This window comes from Urtica dioica, chromosome 4, assembly GCF_054948205.1.
Source record: "Urtica dioica subsp. dioica isolate 48M chromosome 4, U.dioica_male_clone48M_v1_H2, whole genome shotgun sequence".
In the NCBI taxonomy this organism is placed as follows: domain Eukaryota; kingdom Viridiplantae; phylum Streptophyta; class Magnoliopsida; order Rosales; family Urticaceae; genus Urtica; species Urtica dioica.
In genome coordinates, this window is record NC_142759.1 from 13,708,640 (window position 1) to 13,724,766 (window position 16,127).

At 35.0% G+C, this 16,127-nt stretch overlaps 2 protein-coding genes across 3 annotated transcripts; both read right to left on the reverse strand.

The window, feature by feature from the left end:
* Nucleotides 1-4,987: 4,987 nt before the first annotated feature.
* LOC149400637 (2-oxoisovalerate dehydrogenase subunit alpha 1, mitochondrial-like) lies at nucleotides 4,988-8,446 on the reverse strand. Of its 2 annotated transcripts, none has more exons than XM_089613413.1 (8): nucleotides 8,270-8,446; nucleotides 8,063-8,203; nucleotides 7,776-7,961; nucleotides 7,514-7,671; nucleotides 6,210-6,309; nucleotides 5,996-6,107; nucleotides 5,650-5,789; nucleotides 4,988-5,456 (listed from the first exon to the last, which is right to left on the reverse strand). In XM_089613413.1, exons 1-8 carry the CDS (start codon nucleotides 8,435-8,437, stop codon nucleotides 5,103-5,105), a joined length of 1,359 nt encoding a protein of 452 aa, XP_089469539.1. In that variant the 5' UTR covers nucleotides 8,438-8,446; the 3' UTR covers nucleotides 4,988-5,102. The 2 variants fall into 2 exon arrangements, with proteins under 2 accessions (XP_089469539.1, XP_089469540.1); XM_089613414.1 differs by having other exon boundaries at nucleotides 8,063-8,179; nucleotides 8,270-8,440.
* A 5,256-nt stretch (nucleotides 8,447-13,702) lies between these two features.
* Nucleotides 13,703-15,803, reverse strand: LOC149400638 (2-oxoglutarate-dependent dioxygenase 19-like). Its single transcript, XM_089613415.1, has 4 exons — nucleotides 15,668-15,803; nucleotides 15,007-15,230; nucleotides 14,078-14,408; nucleotides 13,703-13,980 (listed from the first exon to the last, which is right to left on the reverse strand). Exons 1-4 carry the CDS (start codon nucleotides 15,794-15,796, stop codon nucleotides 13,726-13,728), a joined length of 939 nt encoding a protein of 312 aa, XP_089469541.1. The 5' UTR covers nucleotides 15,797-15,803; the 3' UTR covers nucleotides 13,703-13,725.
* Nucleotides 15,804-16,127: the final 324 nt, after the last annotated feature.

Below are 16,127 nucleotides of genomic sequence, written 5' to 3' on the forward strand. Positions count from 1 at the left end.
AAGCCATCTTGACCGCGAACTATCTTTTGAATAAGATACCTCGAAAGAAAGAGGATAAATCCCCGTCTGAATTATTTAGAGGAACAAAGTCTTCCTATAAATACTTGCGAATGTGGGGGTGCTTAGCCAAGGTTTTGGCTCCCGCACCTAAAAGGATGAAGATCGGTCCGAAGACCGTTGATTGTGTATTAATTGGTTATGCACATCATAGCAATGCTTATCGCTTTATTGTGCACGAATATAAGAATCCTGATATACACAAAGGTTCTATCATTGAGTCTAAAAATGCATCGTTCTTTGAACATGTATTTCCGTATAAGACTAAGGAGGATGAACCGAGTTCGTCAGATAAACAATTTGAGAATATTGAAGAAATATCTCAAGAGCTTGAAGAGGAATCCGAGGATGAGATAGAATCTGAACAACCTCGAAGAAGTAAACGAGCTAGGTTGGAGAAGTCATTTGGATTTGATTTTCTTACCTATATGTTAGAGGCCGAACCTCTAAGTTATAAAGATGTTGTAAATTCAGTCGAGGGTCACTTACGGAAAGATGCCATAAGAAGTGAAATTGACTCGATAATGCATAACCACACGTGGGAACTAGTTGACCTTCCTGGAAGTAAAACTCTTGGTTCTAAGTGGATCTTCACGAGGAAGATGAAAGTGGATGGCTCAATCGATAAATACAAGGCGAGACTTGTAATTAAGGGTTATAGACAATAAGAAGGTCTTGACTATTTTGATACTTATTCTCCCGTGACGAGAATAACATCTATAAGATTGATTATAGCCATTGCCACTTTGCGCAATCTTGAAATCCATCAAATGGATGTGAAAATTGCTTTCCTAAATGGTGATCTCGAAGAAGAGATCTACATGGACCAACCCGAGGGTTGTGTTGCACATGGGCAAGAGAGGAAAGTATGTAAACTGATTAAGTCATTGCATGGACTCAAAGAAGCCCCAAAACAATGGCATGAAAAATTTGACAATGTCATGATGTCAAATGGCTTCAAGATCAATGAGTGTGACAAGTGTGTCTACATTAAAACGACCGAACGCGGTTATGTGATTTTGTGGTTATATGTAGATGATATGCTTATTGTTGGAAGTAATGAAAGCATGATTAAATCCACAAAAGATATATTGAATTCGAGATTTGACATGAAAGATTTGGGATTGGCCGATGTTATCTTGGGGATCAAGATTAAAAGAACATCTAATGGACTTTTTTTGAGTCAATCACACTATGTTGATAAAATTATAGACAAATTTGCAAAGAATGATAGTGGAGTCTCTAGAACTCCAATCGACACTAGTCACCATTTGTCTAAGAATAAATGAGATAGCGAGTCTCAAAACGAGTATGCTAGAATAATAGGAAGTCTAATGTACTTGATGAATTGTACTAGACCTGACTTAGCCTACTATGTAAGTAGACTTGCGAGATACACGAGTAATCCAAGTTCTGAACACTGGAAAGCAATCGTGAAAGTACTGAGGTATTTACGATTTACTCGTGATTATGGTCTACACTATACTAGACATCCTGAAGTCATTGAAGGTTTCACTGACGCGAGTTGGATATCTGATATACAAGACTCTAAAGCCACAAGTGGATATGTATTCACTTTAGGTGGTGCGGCTGTGTCTTGGAAATCCTCAAAACAAACCGTGATAACTAGATCCACGATGGAATCTGAGTTTGTTGCGTTGGATAAGTGTGGTGAAGAAGCTGAGTGGTTAAGAAACTTCGTAAAGGATATTCCAAGTTGGACAACACCTGTGCCTGCAATATGTATATATTGTGATAACCAATCTGCAATTGGTAGAGCACAAAGTGTTATATATAATAGTAAGTCTACACATATTCGTCAACGACATAATACCATTAGACAACTTCTCTCGTCTGAAGTCATAAGTGTTGACTATGTAAGGTCCAAAGACAATATTGCGGATCAGCTAACCAAGGGGTTAAATAAGGACCAAGTAGAGAAGATGTCAATAAGAATGAGACTAAAGCCCATGATATAAAAGTTTTAGCAAAGGAAACCCAACCATGATGACTGGATATCCCAAGAACTTGGTTCAAAGGGACAACCTAATTGCTAGGACGAAGTGAGATCACTGGGGGGGAAAACCCCGGTCCTATTCCTATGATAAAAACGGTGACACCCGTACGAGACTAAGCATTGTGCTTTTAATGATTCTTTGAAATCGGATCTTTGAGATTCCGGACGAGTAATGCGGGATTACTCTTTGGCGTAAAGATCACCTATGTGAGAGAGAAGTGAGGCCGCTTCGAAAGAGAATTAAAGGGGCATAATTATTTAGAAACTCTTACAGAACCAGGCTAATGTTCAGGGCCGAAATGAACATAACCATGAGAACTAAAATCTGTGGCAGGAAGATATCAGCGAGATATATGTTCATCGTTTATATACAAACGACTAACAGTTCAAGGACATCGTGTCTACTGAGTAGTCCGTAAACATGACATACTTCAACGAGGGAAGGTTCAAAGACTTTGTATACCTGTCCTATACTGGTATTGACCGTAGAACTGATCACCATATTGAGTCGTGTCGAGTCGTTTTGTTGTCGTCATGCAATTTCATTCATGTGGGGGATTGTTGGAATATTAGAGAGGAAAAATGGACAATATTAAGTATTTATTGTCTAATGAGCTACTGACTTTAGGCAAAGGTTTGAGTGGGTTCCACTCAACGGAATTTGATAAATCTTTCGTATTATTCTTCCTTGCGGAATGGGGTATAATATCGATTATAAATTTGCCAAAATTGGAGCTAGAATGAATGAGAAATTGATGCTCAAAGAACAAATTGATTATGTATAATTGAAGTGGAAATCAAGAGTCTCACATTAGTTGGGAATGAGTGTTGTGGTAGTGTTTATATACTCTCCTCTATATTTAGTAGTCATCCAAGTGCAAGAGAGGAGAGTGTGTGTGGGTTATCTCTTAACCCTCACGCGCGCGCACACTCATACACACACGCACGCGCGCCGCCGCCGAGCCGAGCCGAGCCGGGCTCGGGCCTGGGTTTCGGGTTTCGGGAATGTCTCGGTCTCGGGCCTTGGGCCGATTCTTATCTTTTTATTGAAAGTTTCACTTCATAATTTCACAAATAACTTGAGTTGTTAGCGTGGGAATTAATTGTGTACCGTGCATTAAAAGCATGCTTTGAATGGCTTGGACGTTTTGTGCCTGAGCAGTAACTGAGCCAAAACGTTTTTCCATGAATTCGAGTTATTGGTTTAATTGCCATGAATTCGAGTTAATTGGATTAATTGTCATTATTGATGGACGGTTTTGAGAGGCTGAAGGTTGTAACCTTTCTGCGACCTTGCCTATATATAGTGGCCTCTAGCTCTCATTCAAACACACACATCCTCTCTCTTTTTCTTCTCTCCTCCGAAATTGTTTGTTTTATTTTATGTAGTCGTTGATTAGTTCTGTCGCAGGGTTTAGTTCGCCGGAGAAGTTCGTTTGGTCTATCGTTCTTCTCATCTTCCGCCGTTGTATCCTGGGAGGTAAATTGCTCGTCGATTCCGACACCCGTGGGAGGGCAATATTACTTTAAGGAGACCGTCGAATGGTCCTCGGCCTTTGATTTTCTGTCTTGTTTTTCTTTACTTCTTCTCGTTCATAATATTGTTGTGTTATATTTCAATTCTTATAATATAAAAGTTGTTGCTTATTCCCGAAAATAAATTTTATTTACGTAATAATTCTAACACCAATTACCTATCAAATAAAATAAACACCAATTACCTATCAAATAAAATAAACACCAATATACTAAAAATCATAAAAGTACAATCTCAATAAAAATTATACTTGCCACATACGACATTATGAGAAAAAAATACAAGTGCATAGATATGCAAATAAAAATCTACTTGTTTGACACACCCATTCATTTTTTTAACTTCTTTGGTGATGGTTGCCATCCGAGCTTGTAACCCTCGCCATCTACGTTTTTTGTCATTGGATTGCACAAGCTCCTCAATGAAAAAGTATAAAAAGCTTATTATTGACATAATAAATTAATTAATAGAGGTGTTAATTTACAATTGATATGAAGTAATATGAAAAAGTATAAAAAGATAATATCATTTTTGGTGTTGTGGGTTGGAGATGAAAACAGTGTTTGATGTGACAGTTGCACTATTTTGGTGCAAAAATTGTACCATTTTAGTGTTATGAGTTGGAGATGGTCTTAAAGGTATCTAAAAGGTCAAAATGGGCCGGCCTGGCCTTTGTTTCAAGCCTAAGTTTGGCTTGGTCGACCGCTGGGATCGGCGGGGTCTTGGTGCCACATATATGGCTTTCTTCTTTGGCTCCTATGACTGTGGTGGTAAAGTTGGGAGGGAAAGAGATAGGGGTGAGCACGAAGTGGTGGTGAAGCAAGATAGGATTGGTGGGTGTTTTGGGTTGGAGAGAGAAAGTAGAGAGAGAAAGAAGCGTTTTATGTTTATTTTTCTATTGTTTTACTTTATTATTTGAAATCCCGGGAAAAGAGCGAGAAGGATATTTGAGTACTTGTACACCTCACTGCATAATAAAAACTTCAATTTTTTAGTTTTAGTTGAATTTCAAAAGGCCTACTTATTTTATGTAAATATAGTTTCAAAATCCCTAAAATGAAACTCTAAGCAAAGAAACTGTTAAATGAAGAGTAAAAACTATTGTTAACATAGATATTTACGTAGTACAAATACAAATGAGGTACTTGAGGAATCAAATTAAAAAAAAAAAAAAAAAATTACTGGAGGTTGCAGTGAAATGACCGCATGTAGAGAGAGGAAAGAGCTTGATTTTTCGATGGACGAGACCTTAGGGTTAATTTATCTTTTCATGATTGAAATTCAAGAATGACCGGAGTTCAAATAATCATGGAACATTCTTCAAGCAAAACCAAATCGCAAACAAACACAACACAATTACGAACGAGGTTTCGAGCGATAATTATTAACATTGTTCAAGAAAATATGACACAAGAAAATATAACTCGTAGAATGGACAACAAAACAGTCCGAAATTGTTCATGCGCACAAACTTTACACAATATAAAAGAATTAAATCGGAACCTCATAAGGATAATCGTGTGGATGTCTAGTAACAGTTTCCCTAAGAAGCTTTTCTTGCTCTTTGAGGTTTTGTGGTGTCTCGTGATAAACATCTCGGAACAGCTCACAAAGTCCCGGCTTCTCAGCCTTCTCAGCTCCTAGAATCGCCTCCAATAATTGCTTCTTGACATCGTTTCGAAGCTCCGTTTCCGCTTTTTCGTTCCACCACCCATTTTTCTCCACCCATTTCCTAAACCTCTCCAATGGGCTTCTCTCAGTTCTCCAATACTCAATTTCACTAGCCGGTCTATACTTTGTCGAATCGTCTGATGTCGAATGGTGTCCCACCCTATAAGTAAGTACCTACAAAACAAAATCATTTTTTTATATGTATAAAATGGACTTAATATAATTAACAAGATCATGAGTTACTTAGTCATTTGATTAATTTTGCGAAAAAAAAAATTAAATACTTAGGGCACAAAGAAAAAGAGTACGGTGATGAAATTAAATATTCAAAACGTGCTTAACTAATAATTGTTAGTAAATACATAACCTCGATTAGTATTGGTCTTTGTTCGGTTATGGCTATTTCACGAGCAGCGCGAACTGCGCTATAAACAGCTAGCGCGTCGTTCCCATCGACTCGAATGCTTTGGATTCCATAGGCTTGACCCTTCACAACAATGCCATCACCTGCCATATCATGCTAATTATTTAATCATATTAAGAAATGATATTCATCAAGGTGAAGCAGTAAAAACTGTTATGCTGGGACTCCAATATATCATCATAATCTTAGCAATTATCTCCTTTAGTCATTTTGATTTTTTTTTTTTTTGTTTGGGGGTGGTATGTCAAACAAAGTGTAATGAAGTACAATGTAATAGGAAAAGATTTACTTCGAAATTGTTCTTTGACTGAGGTACTTATCGCCCACCCATTGTTGCGGCAAATGAAAAGCAAAGGGACGTCCATGACCGCAGCGAAATTAAAACTAGCGTGGCAATCTCCCTGAAAAAAAAGGATCAGAGTATTTATAAAGAAAATAAATCCAAGTAAATGGATTAAAATTAATGATAAGAAACATAAATGGAGAGAGAGAGAGAGAGAAACCTCACTACTGCTTCCATCCCCAAAATAGGCGACGGCGCAAGCATTCTTTTTGTCCATTTTGAGAGAATAAGCTGCTCCAACTGCTTGCGGAAGTTGAGTACTGACAAAACATAAATAAATAACAAAAAATTTGCTACGTAAGCCACTTAAACTATATGAATCGTAAATTAGCCAATTTTTTGTAAATAATTTGTAAATAGCCAACTTACATACGTGACAGCTTATTAACTACCTATTTTTTACATGTTTGACTGTTAAATAAATCTTTTACTAATCTTTTAATAAGTCCACTCGACTATTTACAAGAAATTAACCAAATGTGAACTATATCCTAATTCACTATAAACATGTGGTTATATAACTTAATAACCCAATAAATAATAGTAAGTTTTTAATTGTCCATGAATTACAACACGAGTGACATATGTGCAAGCTAAATAGCTGATTGATATGATTAGTTTGTAAAATAGGTAAAATTTGTCTAAAATTAGTGAAATAACTAAAATTTGCAAAGTCTTTGAGGCAGTGGCCATCATCTCTGACGGTGTCCATGGTGGTTGAGGCCTGAAGGTGGCCGTAGGCCGGAATTCAGAGTCATGGGTGAGAGGTTTTCCGTAGAAAAATGTCCACACTTAAGGGAGGGCTCATCTATTTAATTCAGAGAGCAAGTTTGCAATTAAGCGGAAATGTATTATTCGTATTAAATCTGTACTCTAATAAATGTGTGCAAACTTAAATAATAGGGAAGTTTCGTATTCTATATGTTGTCTAATTCAATATATGTGTCAAAATTAAAATTCAAAATATATGTGCAACTTTATTTAAATTCTCTCAGACATATAGTTTTCAAATAAAAAAATACTTTAAAAATTGAATTATGTGTAGTTTCACACGTAAAATAAAATATGAAATTTTATATTAAACATAGCTTAATAATTTTATAAAATTTTTATAATCTAAGAAACAACATAATAAAAGCTAAACAATTTTGGAATGTTATGGACATGACAGGATCACGTGTATATGGATTGTGAGGATACTTATTAAATACGTTCTAAGTTATTAGGTGTTTGGTTTCATTAAAAAAAAAAAAAAAAAAAAAAAGTTCAATATTATAAGGGATTAAAATAGTACGATAATCAGGATCATTTCACTTGCGAAATTAGTTACAGATCACAATAGAATAATAAATAAAAAGTAGTTCAAAGACTATTTGTACTAAAAAAAAAAAACTTAACAATTTTTTCATACTCATTTGGGTAGAATATTTAGAAACCTTATGACTAGAAATATTTATCCCTTACGCAATAGGCGATGAGACGGTGAAGTAATTATGCATCATGGAGCCATAATGAACCGGCATTTGCCTTCCCTTCCCAAGATCGGCATTGTTCCCGAAGCACTGGTCCGCAAATTGTCGCACCGTGAACCCCCTCCACAGTAACACCCCGGCTTCTCGATACTAATTACCAAAATAACAAAAGCCCTTCAATTTCAAAAATTTAAAAATGAAAAACAAAAAAAATAGTTGCAACACAAGTAATTTTTATTTTTATTTTTATAAACCTGAGGAAAGACGAGGTCGAGCGGAGAAAGGGCAGCAGCAGAGGCAACGGTGGTGGCTTCCTCACCGGCGGAGGTCAAGTAAAACGAGATCCGTCCCTGCCTTTGCACCTCCCAAAACATTTTGTCCATCATCTCAACCCTAACCATGTCACTGTACATTTTCTTCGCCAATTCCATGCTCACCACCTATAATTAGTTAATTAATTACACGGCAACAGTATTACGATATAACCAACATTGTTCATTTGAATAATCTCGATGTATTCTTTGTCTTGGTTTTTACGTACATGTTGATCGACACTGTTCGGTAGAATCGTGTGGCCGTCTTGATCGAGGACTTGATAGCAAGACACTCTTTTTTCAGAGGACCCGGGAATAAATCTAAGCTCAGGCGTAAATTTTACCTTGCCACCGGGTAAGTCCAAGCCCTGTGTATCAACCACAAGTTTTTTTTTTCACATAAAAAATAGGAAACAAAACTAAAAACCGTGTACCGATTCGCTGTCATCATGTCGAAGCTGTGAACTGGCTTCAAGACAAACATTTTCATCGCCTGCTATTCCAGAATTATAGCGTAGCTTTGTTCTTCTAAGAAAATGGGAAATATTGAGGGTACGTGTCATGGACATGGCAAGACGGAAGAAAATCATATTACAAACCATTAAGTGTCTGAGACTATTTCTCCCAATGCTTGATCGATTATAAATCATTTCTGAATTTCATCATCTACATTTCGTTGTTAATGCGATCAGTACGTTAGTATACTTTAGCTTCAATTTTCACGGAAAATTAATGCCAATTTATTGATTCTGAGTAGATAATGATAACTCTCTACCGACACATTTTTTTTTTTTTTTTTTTTTACAAGAGTGCAACTACACAATATTGTCTATGGTGATGTTGAAGGGTAAATGGGTGAAAGGATAAAAAAAAGAAGATCGAAGGTGGATGTCGCAAAGCAAACGTGTTAAGATCGGAAATAAATTCTTACAAATTTTAGTCTAAAATTTACTATTATAGTTGGAGTAGAAAAATTTTGGTGCTAAAATTTTACTAAAATAATGTTTTTTCACACTAAATATAATATTATGGTTAGAGATACTTTTGACAAGTATGCATCAACATCAGCGATGTTCTACTTTTTTTAAAAATAAAATAAAACATTAGCGATGCTCTTATTCATCCCGGGCAACGGAAGCAAACGGTAAAGCCGTTACCATTATTGTGTCTACCGTTGATTAACCACTACAACTAATGTTAACCACTACAAATGATTACCCAAGTGACGGACAAGGGCGAAGAGGTGGACGAGGATGATGCTGAGGAGTATGCGATGAATGCCGTTCTCGGGACTCGCCGAGATTGGAATGTCGAGAGAGGTCCCATGATCCCAAGATCGTCTCTACTCGTGACAAACTACGCCGTGGTGCGGTGATTGTCGAGATGCAGGTCAAGATACTGGAGATGATGCAACAGATCGCAATGCTCTCAAAAACGTCGCCCATGCATCAACGTTGAGCCTCAAACTACGCCGCCACCAGCTGCAAAAGATGATGATCAGACGCCGGCTTCCGTTGAGTTTCAGCGAGACCGTCCTAGCGGCAACGGCGGACGAGGAGGCAGCGGCGGATCCCGAGGCCCGCTATTCGAAGGACGAGTAAACACCCCTATCGACAGATGGTACAGGCAACTGAAGGATAGAGAGCCATAGTTGTACGACTTTCAAGTTGAAAATACTTATTAGTATTTAGAATTTTAATTATTAGTATTTAGAATTTAAATTATTATTATGAATTTTAATTATCATTTTTAATTTTAATTATTATTAAGAATTTAAATTATTATTATGGATTTTAATTATCATTTTTAATTATAATTATTATTATGAATTTTAATTATAATTCATATTATAAATTAATTTTTTTCCAAAAAAAAAAGAATCGGGTTCGACTTATCGCACCCGTTTCCTTGGCGGGAAGTACAAATCCCCGCCAAACTTAATGGCGGGAAATACAAATTCCCGCCATAAAAATTGGCAGGAAAGGAATCGGATGCGACAAGTCGCACCCAAAATCCTAACCCCCGCCAATTTTGAGTCACGGGGGTGACTTAAAATTGGAGTATCGCACCCGAAAGTGTCGCACATAATGGTGCAACACATTCGGGTGCGACAAGTCGCACAAGAAACCTTTGGATGCGAGGTATCGGGTGTGACTTTGTCGCACCCGATGTCGCACCCGAATAATTATCGGGTGCCATATCTTGGGCCAGGTGCAACTTTTGTCGCATCCGATGCCCATTATTGTTCCAGTAAATGGAAATGGCACTTTGTTAGGCATAAGTCTGCCTTCTTTTATAAAATAACCATGTGTTTATCCTTAACTTTTTATAAAAGAAAGATTTTGATTTAATTTTCTAGGTGATGTAGCTAAATAACCAATTTAAAGTTATGAATTTGCAAAATAGTCAATGTTTATCTTAGTTTAGTGAAATAGTCAAAATATGGAGCAATCTGTTTTTAAATTATTATTAGTACTTTTTTAAGGAATATTAGTATTATTTTTTTAAAGTGATAAATTGCTTATTATAATCGACAAAAATTTAATCTTGGCTATCAAAAAAATTTTGAAAACGTAAATTTGACTACTATTTGCTGAAAAGTAGACACTTTAGCTATTCTGCGATATCAATAAGTTTCAAATGACTATTTTGTAAAAAATTTCCTAATTTTTTTTATATATAAAATAAAAAAATAAATAGTTATTTCATTAAAGATATTTTGGGGAGTTCATTTTTTTTTTTTTTGTAAACAAATAAACGAAAATAGTGGTATTTGTGATATACCGTATTTTTAGAGGATATATGTCCGTATGATGCATGCATCTTGTCTACGAATACATCATTTGTTCATAAAACCTTAAAACATATCCAGTATAGGCTACAACTTCAAAACTTTTCCAATCCAAATAAAGTTTTAAAACACTGAAAAAATGACAGAGATAATTTTCATGAGATATAATTTTTCAGAGAGAATTTAAAAATAAAGAGAGATAGGGTAGCTGAAGATATTAAAACACAGAAAAATTTCGAAGTAGAGAAAATGTCAAACCTTAGCTTGATCTTGATCGATAAAACCCAGATATGGTCGTCGGACCTTGAGCTTAAGCAAAGCAATGTCAACGAGAGAGTTTCTACCGAGAGTTATGGAAACCGAGAAACACTTGGATTTCTCGCGGTATGAGACTAGCATTTCAGAGAGTAAAGCTCGAAAGAGACGCGAGGGTTTCAGAGATTGAAGCTCGAGAGAGACGCGATGGTTTCAGGAGAGAGAGAGAGAGAGAGAGAGAGAGAGAGAGAGAGAGTCATGTTCATATATATTAAATACCCAGCTGAAGATATTAAATGCTCATTAAGGAATTACTAATAAAAATGGTCAAATTAGCATTTCGGTTGAGAATGAAAAATTTATTATAAAAAACTAATAGATCTGTCCATTTACATAAATAATGTGATAAAAAGAAAACAAGTTTCTTTGTTTAAATATAATGTGTTAATAAATTAGACAATTTTCTTTGCATTAGAGTTGCTTTTAGTACGAACGAAAGAGTTCTGACCCTAAGAGTGGTCTATTTTTGTAGGAGAAATTTTGTAAAGTGAATCTTAAAAGTGGTGAAATATCAAGGTTAGACCACTTAATTGCAAAATATTTAATATTGGATTTTTGAACAAAAATCGGATAAAAATACCCCTCAAATCAAATAAATCTCATTTTTTCCTCTTTCACTCTCTCCCTCATTTTCATTCTCACATCTTCCTCTCTCAATATTCTGACAAGATACGACGGAATACGAGGCTCCTCCTTCGAGTTTTGACGGAGGTTGACAAGTTTCGTGTGGATTTGACCGCGACCAATAAAAATAAAAAAAAAATACGAATTTTATCGTAAAATATTGTTAATATTGTAAATTATCGTAATTAATCGTAAATTATCATAAATTATCGTAAATTAACGTAAATCGTCGTAAATTAACTTAATTCAACATGAATTTCATTGTAAAAAAATGGCTAAATTTTATTCTAATCTATCGCATTCCATTGTAAATTGTGTGAGATTACAGATTTTAGAGAAATATATCACTAAATCGATTTCATATGATTAATAATTGAACTTACCCATTATTCAATGAAATACACCAAAGGATAGAGGATTTGAAGGCTCTTTGAGAGTTAGGGAGAGATAAAATAGAGGAAATGAGGAAAATTAGAGATAGAATGAGAAATATAGGGTTAATGGGCTGAAAAAAATGTTTGCTCGATTTTTTGTCAAAAGTCAAATTTTAGTTATTTTGTAATTAAGGAGTTTTAACCTTGATATTTCACCAATTTTAAAGTCCAATTTATTAAATTTCTCTTTTGTAGATGAACTTGATATACACTCAAGTCTATCTCCATTATAAAAATATTATAGATTCCATAATTTTTTTTTTCTTTTATTCTAAAACATATTTTTAGTAATTGTTCAGAATCTTTGCACATATGGCTTGTAATCGTGTTGGCTTAGCAAATGTTAGAAAACATTCAAACAATTGGGTACACCGTACCATTGTAAAAAGATCTCCCCGCAGCGAGATCTTGTAGAGGTACAGTGAATTTTTATAAGATTCCAATTGTGTATTTTTTTTACAACGGAACAACTGTACCATCATAGAAGCATCAAGCTTTTACAACGGTACAGTTGTAGTTGTAGAAGCTCCGTTGTATCTCATATAGTAGTGCGCTCAAACAATTGGTTAACTTCAATTGCAAAAAAGAAATTATTTTGTAGACTTAAAAATTAGCGAAACATCAAGATTGCGCTAGTTATATACAATCTATTAAAACTGGATTATGTCATATTTTTAGACAAAAATGCCCATCTAAATAATTCTCTCACTTCTCTAACTCTCTCCGTTCTCAGTCTTCCGATGACCTTCAAGGATCTCCGACGATCTCTAACAAACGCGCTTCAAAAAAAAAAAATTATGGGCATAGTCAATCTAAATTGTGGTATTTAGTTTTGTCTAGTTGACATTTGTTACCACAAATAAAGATTGACTATTTTGCTAGTCGTATATTTCAATTTAGACATTTTGACCATTTTAGGCTAGACAGAGACCGTTTTAGACATTTATTTCTTATATTTAAAAAAAAAAAATGGCCTAGTATCTAGACTGCAGTTTCAAAATACGGGACCGGACAGTACAATTAAATTGTTTAAACTCAGACCTTTAGTTTAAAAACTAGTGGCTCAATTTACGTTTTTATCGGCGTGTTTGCTCCATCTTAATTTATAACAAAAATGATTTTCATACTTAGATTAATGAAATTACAACAAGTTAATATATCTAAATATTATAGAAAAAAAAACTTGTTTATAGTAATATACATGTTAATATTAGAGTTAATGTGGTACTCGTAGCCAGTATAGGCGCAGAGCTAAAACCTTACTATCACTGGAATAATCGCCACCGCCTTTTTTGAACTTCGTGTTCGCTTACTTCTTTTGTAAGAACAAATAATTGCCGTGATTCTATCCAATCAATTATGCCAAAACTGTGGATGATAGAGCAAAATAACGAAGTATATAACGTACGAGCAAGTTATAGCTTGCGACTACAGTCAGAATATAATAAAATCACACTCAGGATTTATTCATATATAAGTATGGATATAGTTTATTTATCGGCTGGTTCAAAAGTCCAAACCAAAACACATAATAAAGACAGTACAGCAATCATGCATATGATCAATATGGGAAAGAGCTAATTCTTAAGAGGACCGAATTAACACGTGCAATCGTATATATCATAATATTTTTTCACGACTCACATAAATGAAATATCGAGACCATGTCACACACACAGTACATATATCTATATATATATATAGATATATATAGCAAACGTGGTAGTTATAATTTGAAAAGGCGAAGCTGTTTAAGGGCAGATTGGACATCAATGGCGTCAAAGCCATTGACTTCAAGGCATTGTTGATAGGTCATTCCAGTGTACGCCGGTGGGTGACACTCGTCGAAGAACTCTGGTGCCGGTTTGACCATCGTATCCAACGACGGTCCATGAAGCGTCGTCGCCGATATTCTCCTATCTTTATTTTCCTTCACCACCACTCTGTGGACGCTGCTTTTGTACTTCCCATTTATCAGAATCTGTTTACATAAATTATCACCTTTATTTTATTCCATAGAAACAAATACTTTCATACAGTTGACGGAGCTCGAGTTAATTGTACACGTGGTTATGTACCTCTAAATGGTCGGAAAATATTATGAAAATGGCATCAGGAGGCATTGCTACGTCACACCATTTTCCATGAGGGGTCTGGACTTGGAGACCTCCATTGACGTCTTGTACAAGCGACACGATAAAGCCCGGATCTGTGTGATCGGACAATCCCATCGAGCCTTTGGATTTGAAATTCGGCAGATAAGCGTTGGAGACAAACACGTCGAATCCATATTTGAGATTCAAAGCTTTTTCGATGTAATCTTCCTCAAACCCTAACGATTTTGAAATCGCTTTGGCCAAACCAAGTTCCACCTTTCTCAACCCTTTTGAATAGTCTTCCAAAGCCTCGCTACAGTACGTAGTATGTAATCCAGTTAGGGCATATGAACATATTCAGTTGGGACTTAGATACACATCTTTATGAGGATATATATATATATAACATTTTATATGTTTTCATTAAAGGATAGCACTCGTGAATATGTTTGAAAATTCTGTTAGCGGCAATATTACAAATAATATTGATATAGACGGATAAAAGACAAATTGCATGCAAGAAAAGTACACGTAAAATAAAGTACAAAACCCGGTTACACCTTTGAACTAAGAACCGGAGAAAACACAAAATAAAAGATCGGAAACGTCGAGGCCCGTTTGACGGTTTCAAGTCAATTATTAGCCACAAATCATCCATTTACTTGTAAATAAAGCTCATTATTTACAATTCTTCCAACAAATTCTTTATAGACGAAAAGTAAATATAAATTGGTTATTTCAAAAAAAAAAAAAAAAAAACGTTCATCATAAATGTATCCCTAAGTTAGGGGATATTTTATATATCTTAATTATATGTCAGAAAAGGAGTAATATTGATCTATATTATAATATATATATATATATATATATATATATATAATTTATCTAAATTTTGTAATATGTATACACACCTTAAATGGGATGGTTGGGGAGGGCAGTGGAATTCGGGATGTACAGCCAGTTTTACATGTTCCCTATTTTCGTCCGACGTGGACCTCTTCGCCCATCTAATCCTGTCCGTTGGATTAGATGTCTCGTACTGCCTGCGGTCTTCCCTGTTAGTTGGATCAAAGAAATCTGACATTGCCTGAAGGACTCTTAAGAAAACACCCTCTGCCACACCATGGTTCACCAGCTGCATGCATGCATGTTATATATATTAGCATAATATTTTTATCGTTATTATATTTATGTATAGTTATTATATATATTTTTATCGTTATTATATTTATGTATACTTATATATATATATATATCGCATGAGAAGCCATTAGTACTGACGGCATAGTAATCCGCGCATATTATTATTTATTGATTCAAAACTAATAAACCTTCTTCAGAATAGTGCCATGAATTAGGAAGAACTGAACTTACTAGCAAAAGAAATAGGCAGAACTAATGTAATGGAATAGATTACAAATAATAGTAATATACTTTCTTACATCCTGAGGCCAAAAAAAAAATCTTTTTATTAGAAGACATCTTTATATAAATATATATATATATATATATATATATATATATATATATATATATATATATATATTGAAAGAAAGAGAGAGAGGTCTATACACAGAAGAAACCATAGTCCTGGCAGACGAGGCTGAGGAAATCCATGGCTTTGAATTGTTTCATTTGATCATCTGAAAAGAGCTCAGCGTAATCAATTATGGGGATTGCGCAATCCTCATTAGCAACCATTTTCTGACCATCCATGGGAGAATATCAATAATTTATACGTATATATATATATATATATATAGAGAGAGAGAGAGAGAGAGAGAGAGAGAGAGAAAGAGAGAGCTTTGAACGCTATCTTATTGATAGTATAGTTGGAAAAGATCAGTTTTATAGATGGATTTTTGGATCAGGCGCTCTAACTGAGTTTTTTGGCAGACTCACGAAAATGATTTTTCGTTAATACTCAATATAATGTTTATAACAAGATATATCCATGATCAATGTTATATATTGTGAAAGTATCATGGTTCCATCTCAAAACTAATTGGTAATAAGAGGAGTAACTCATGAT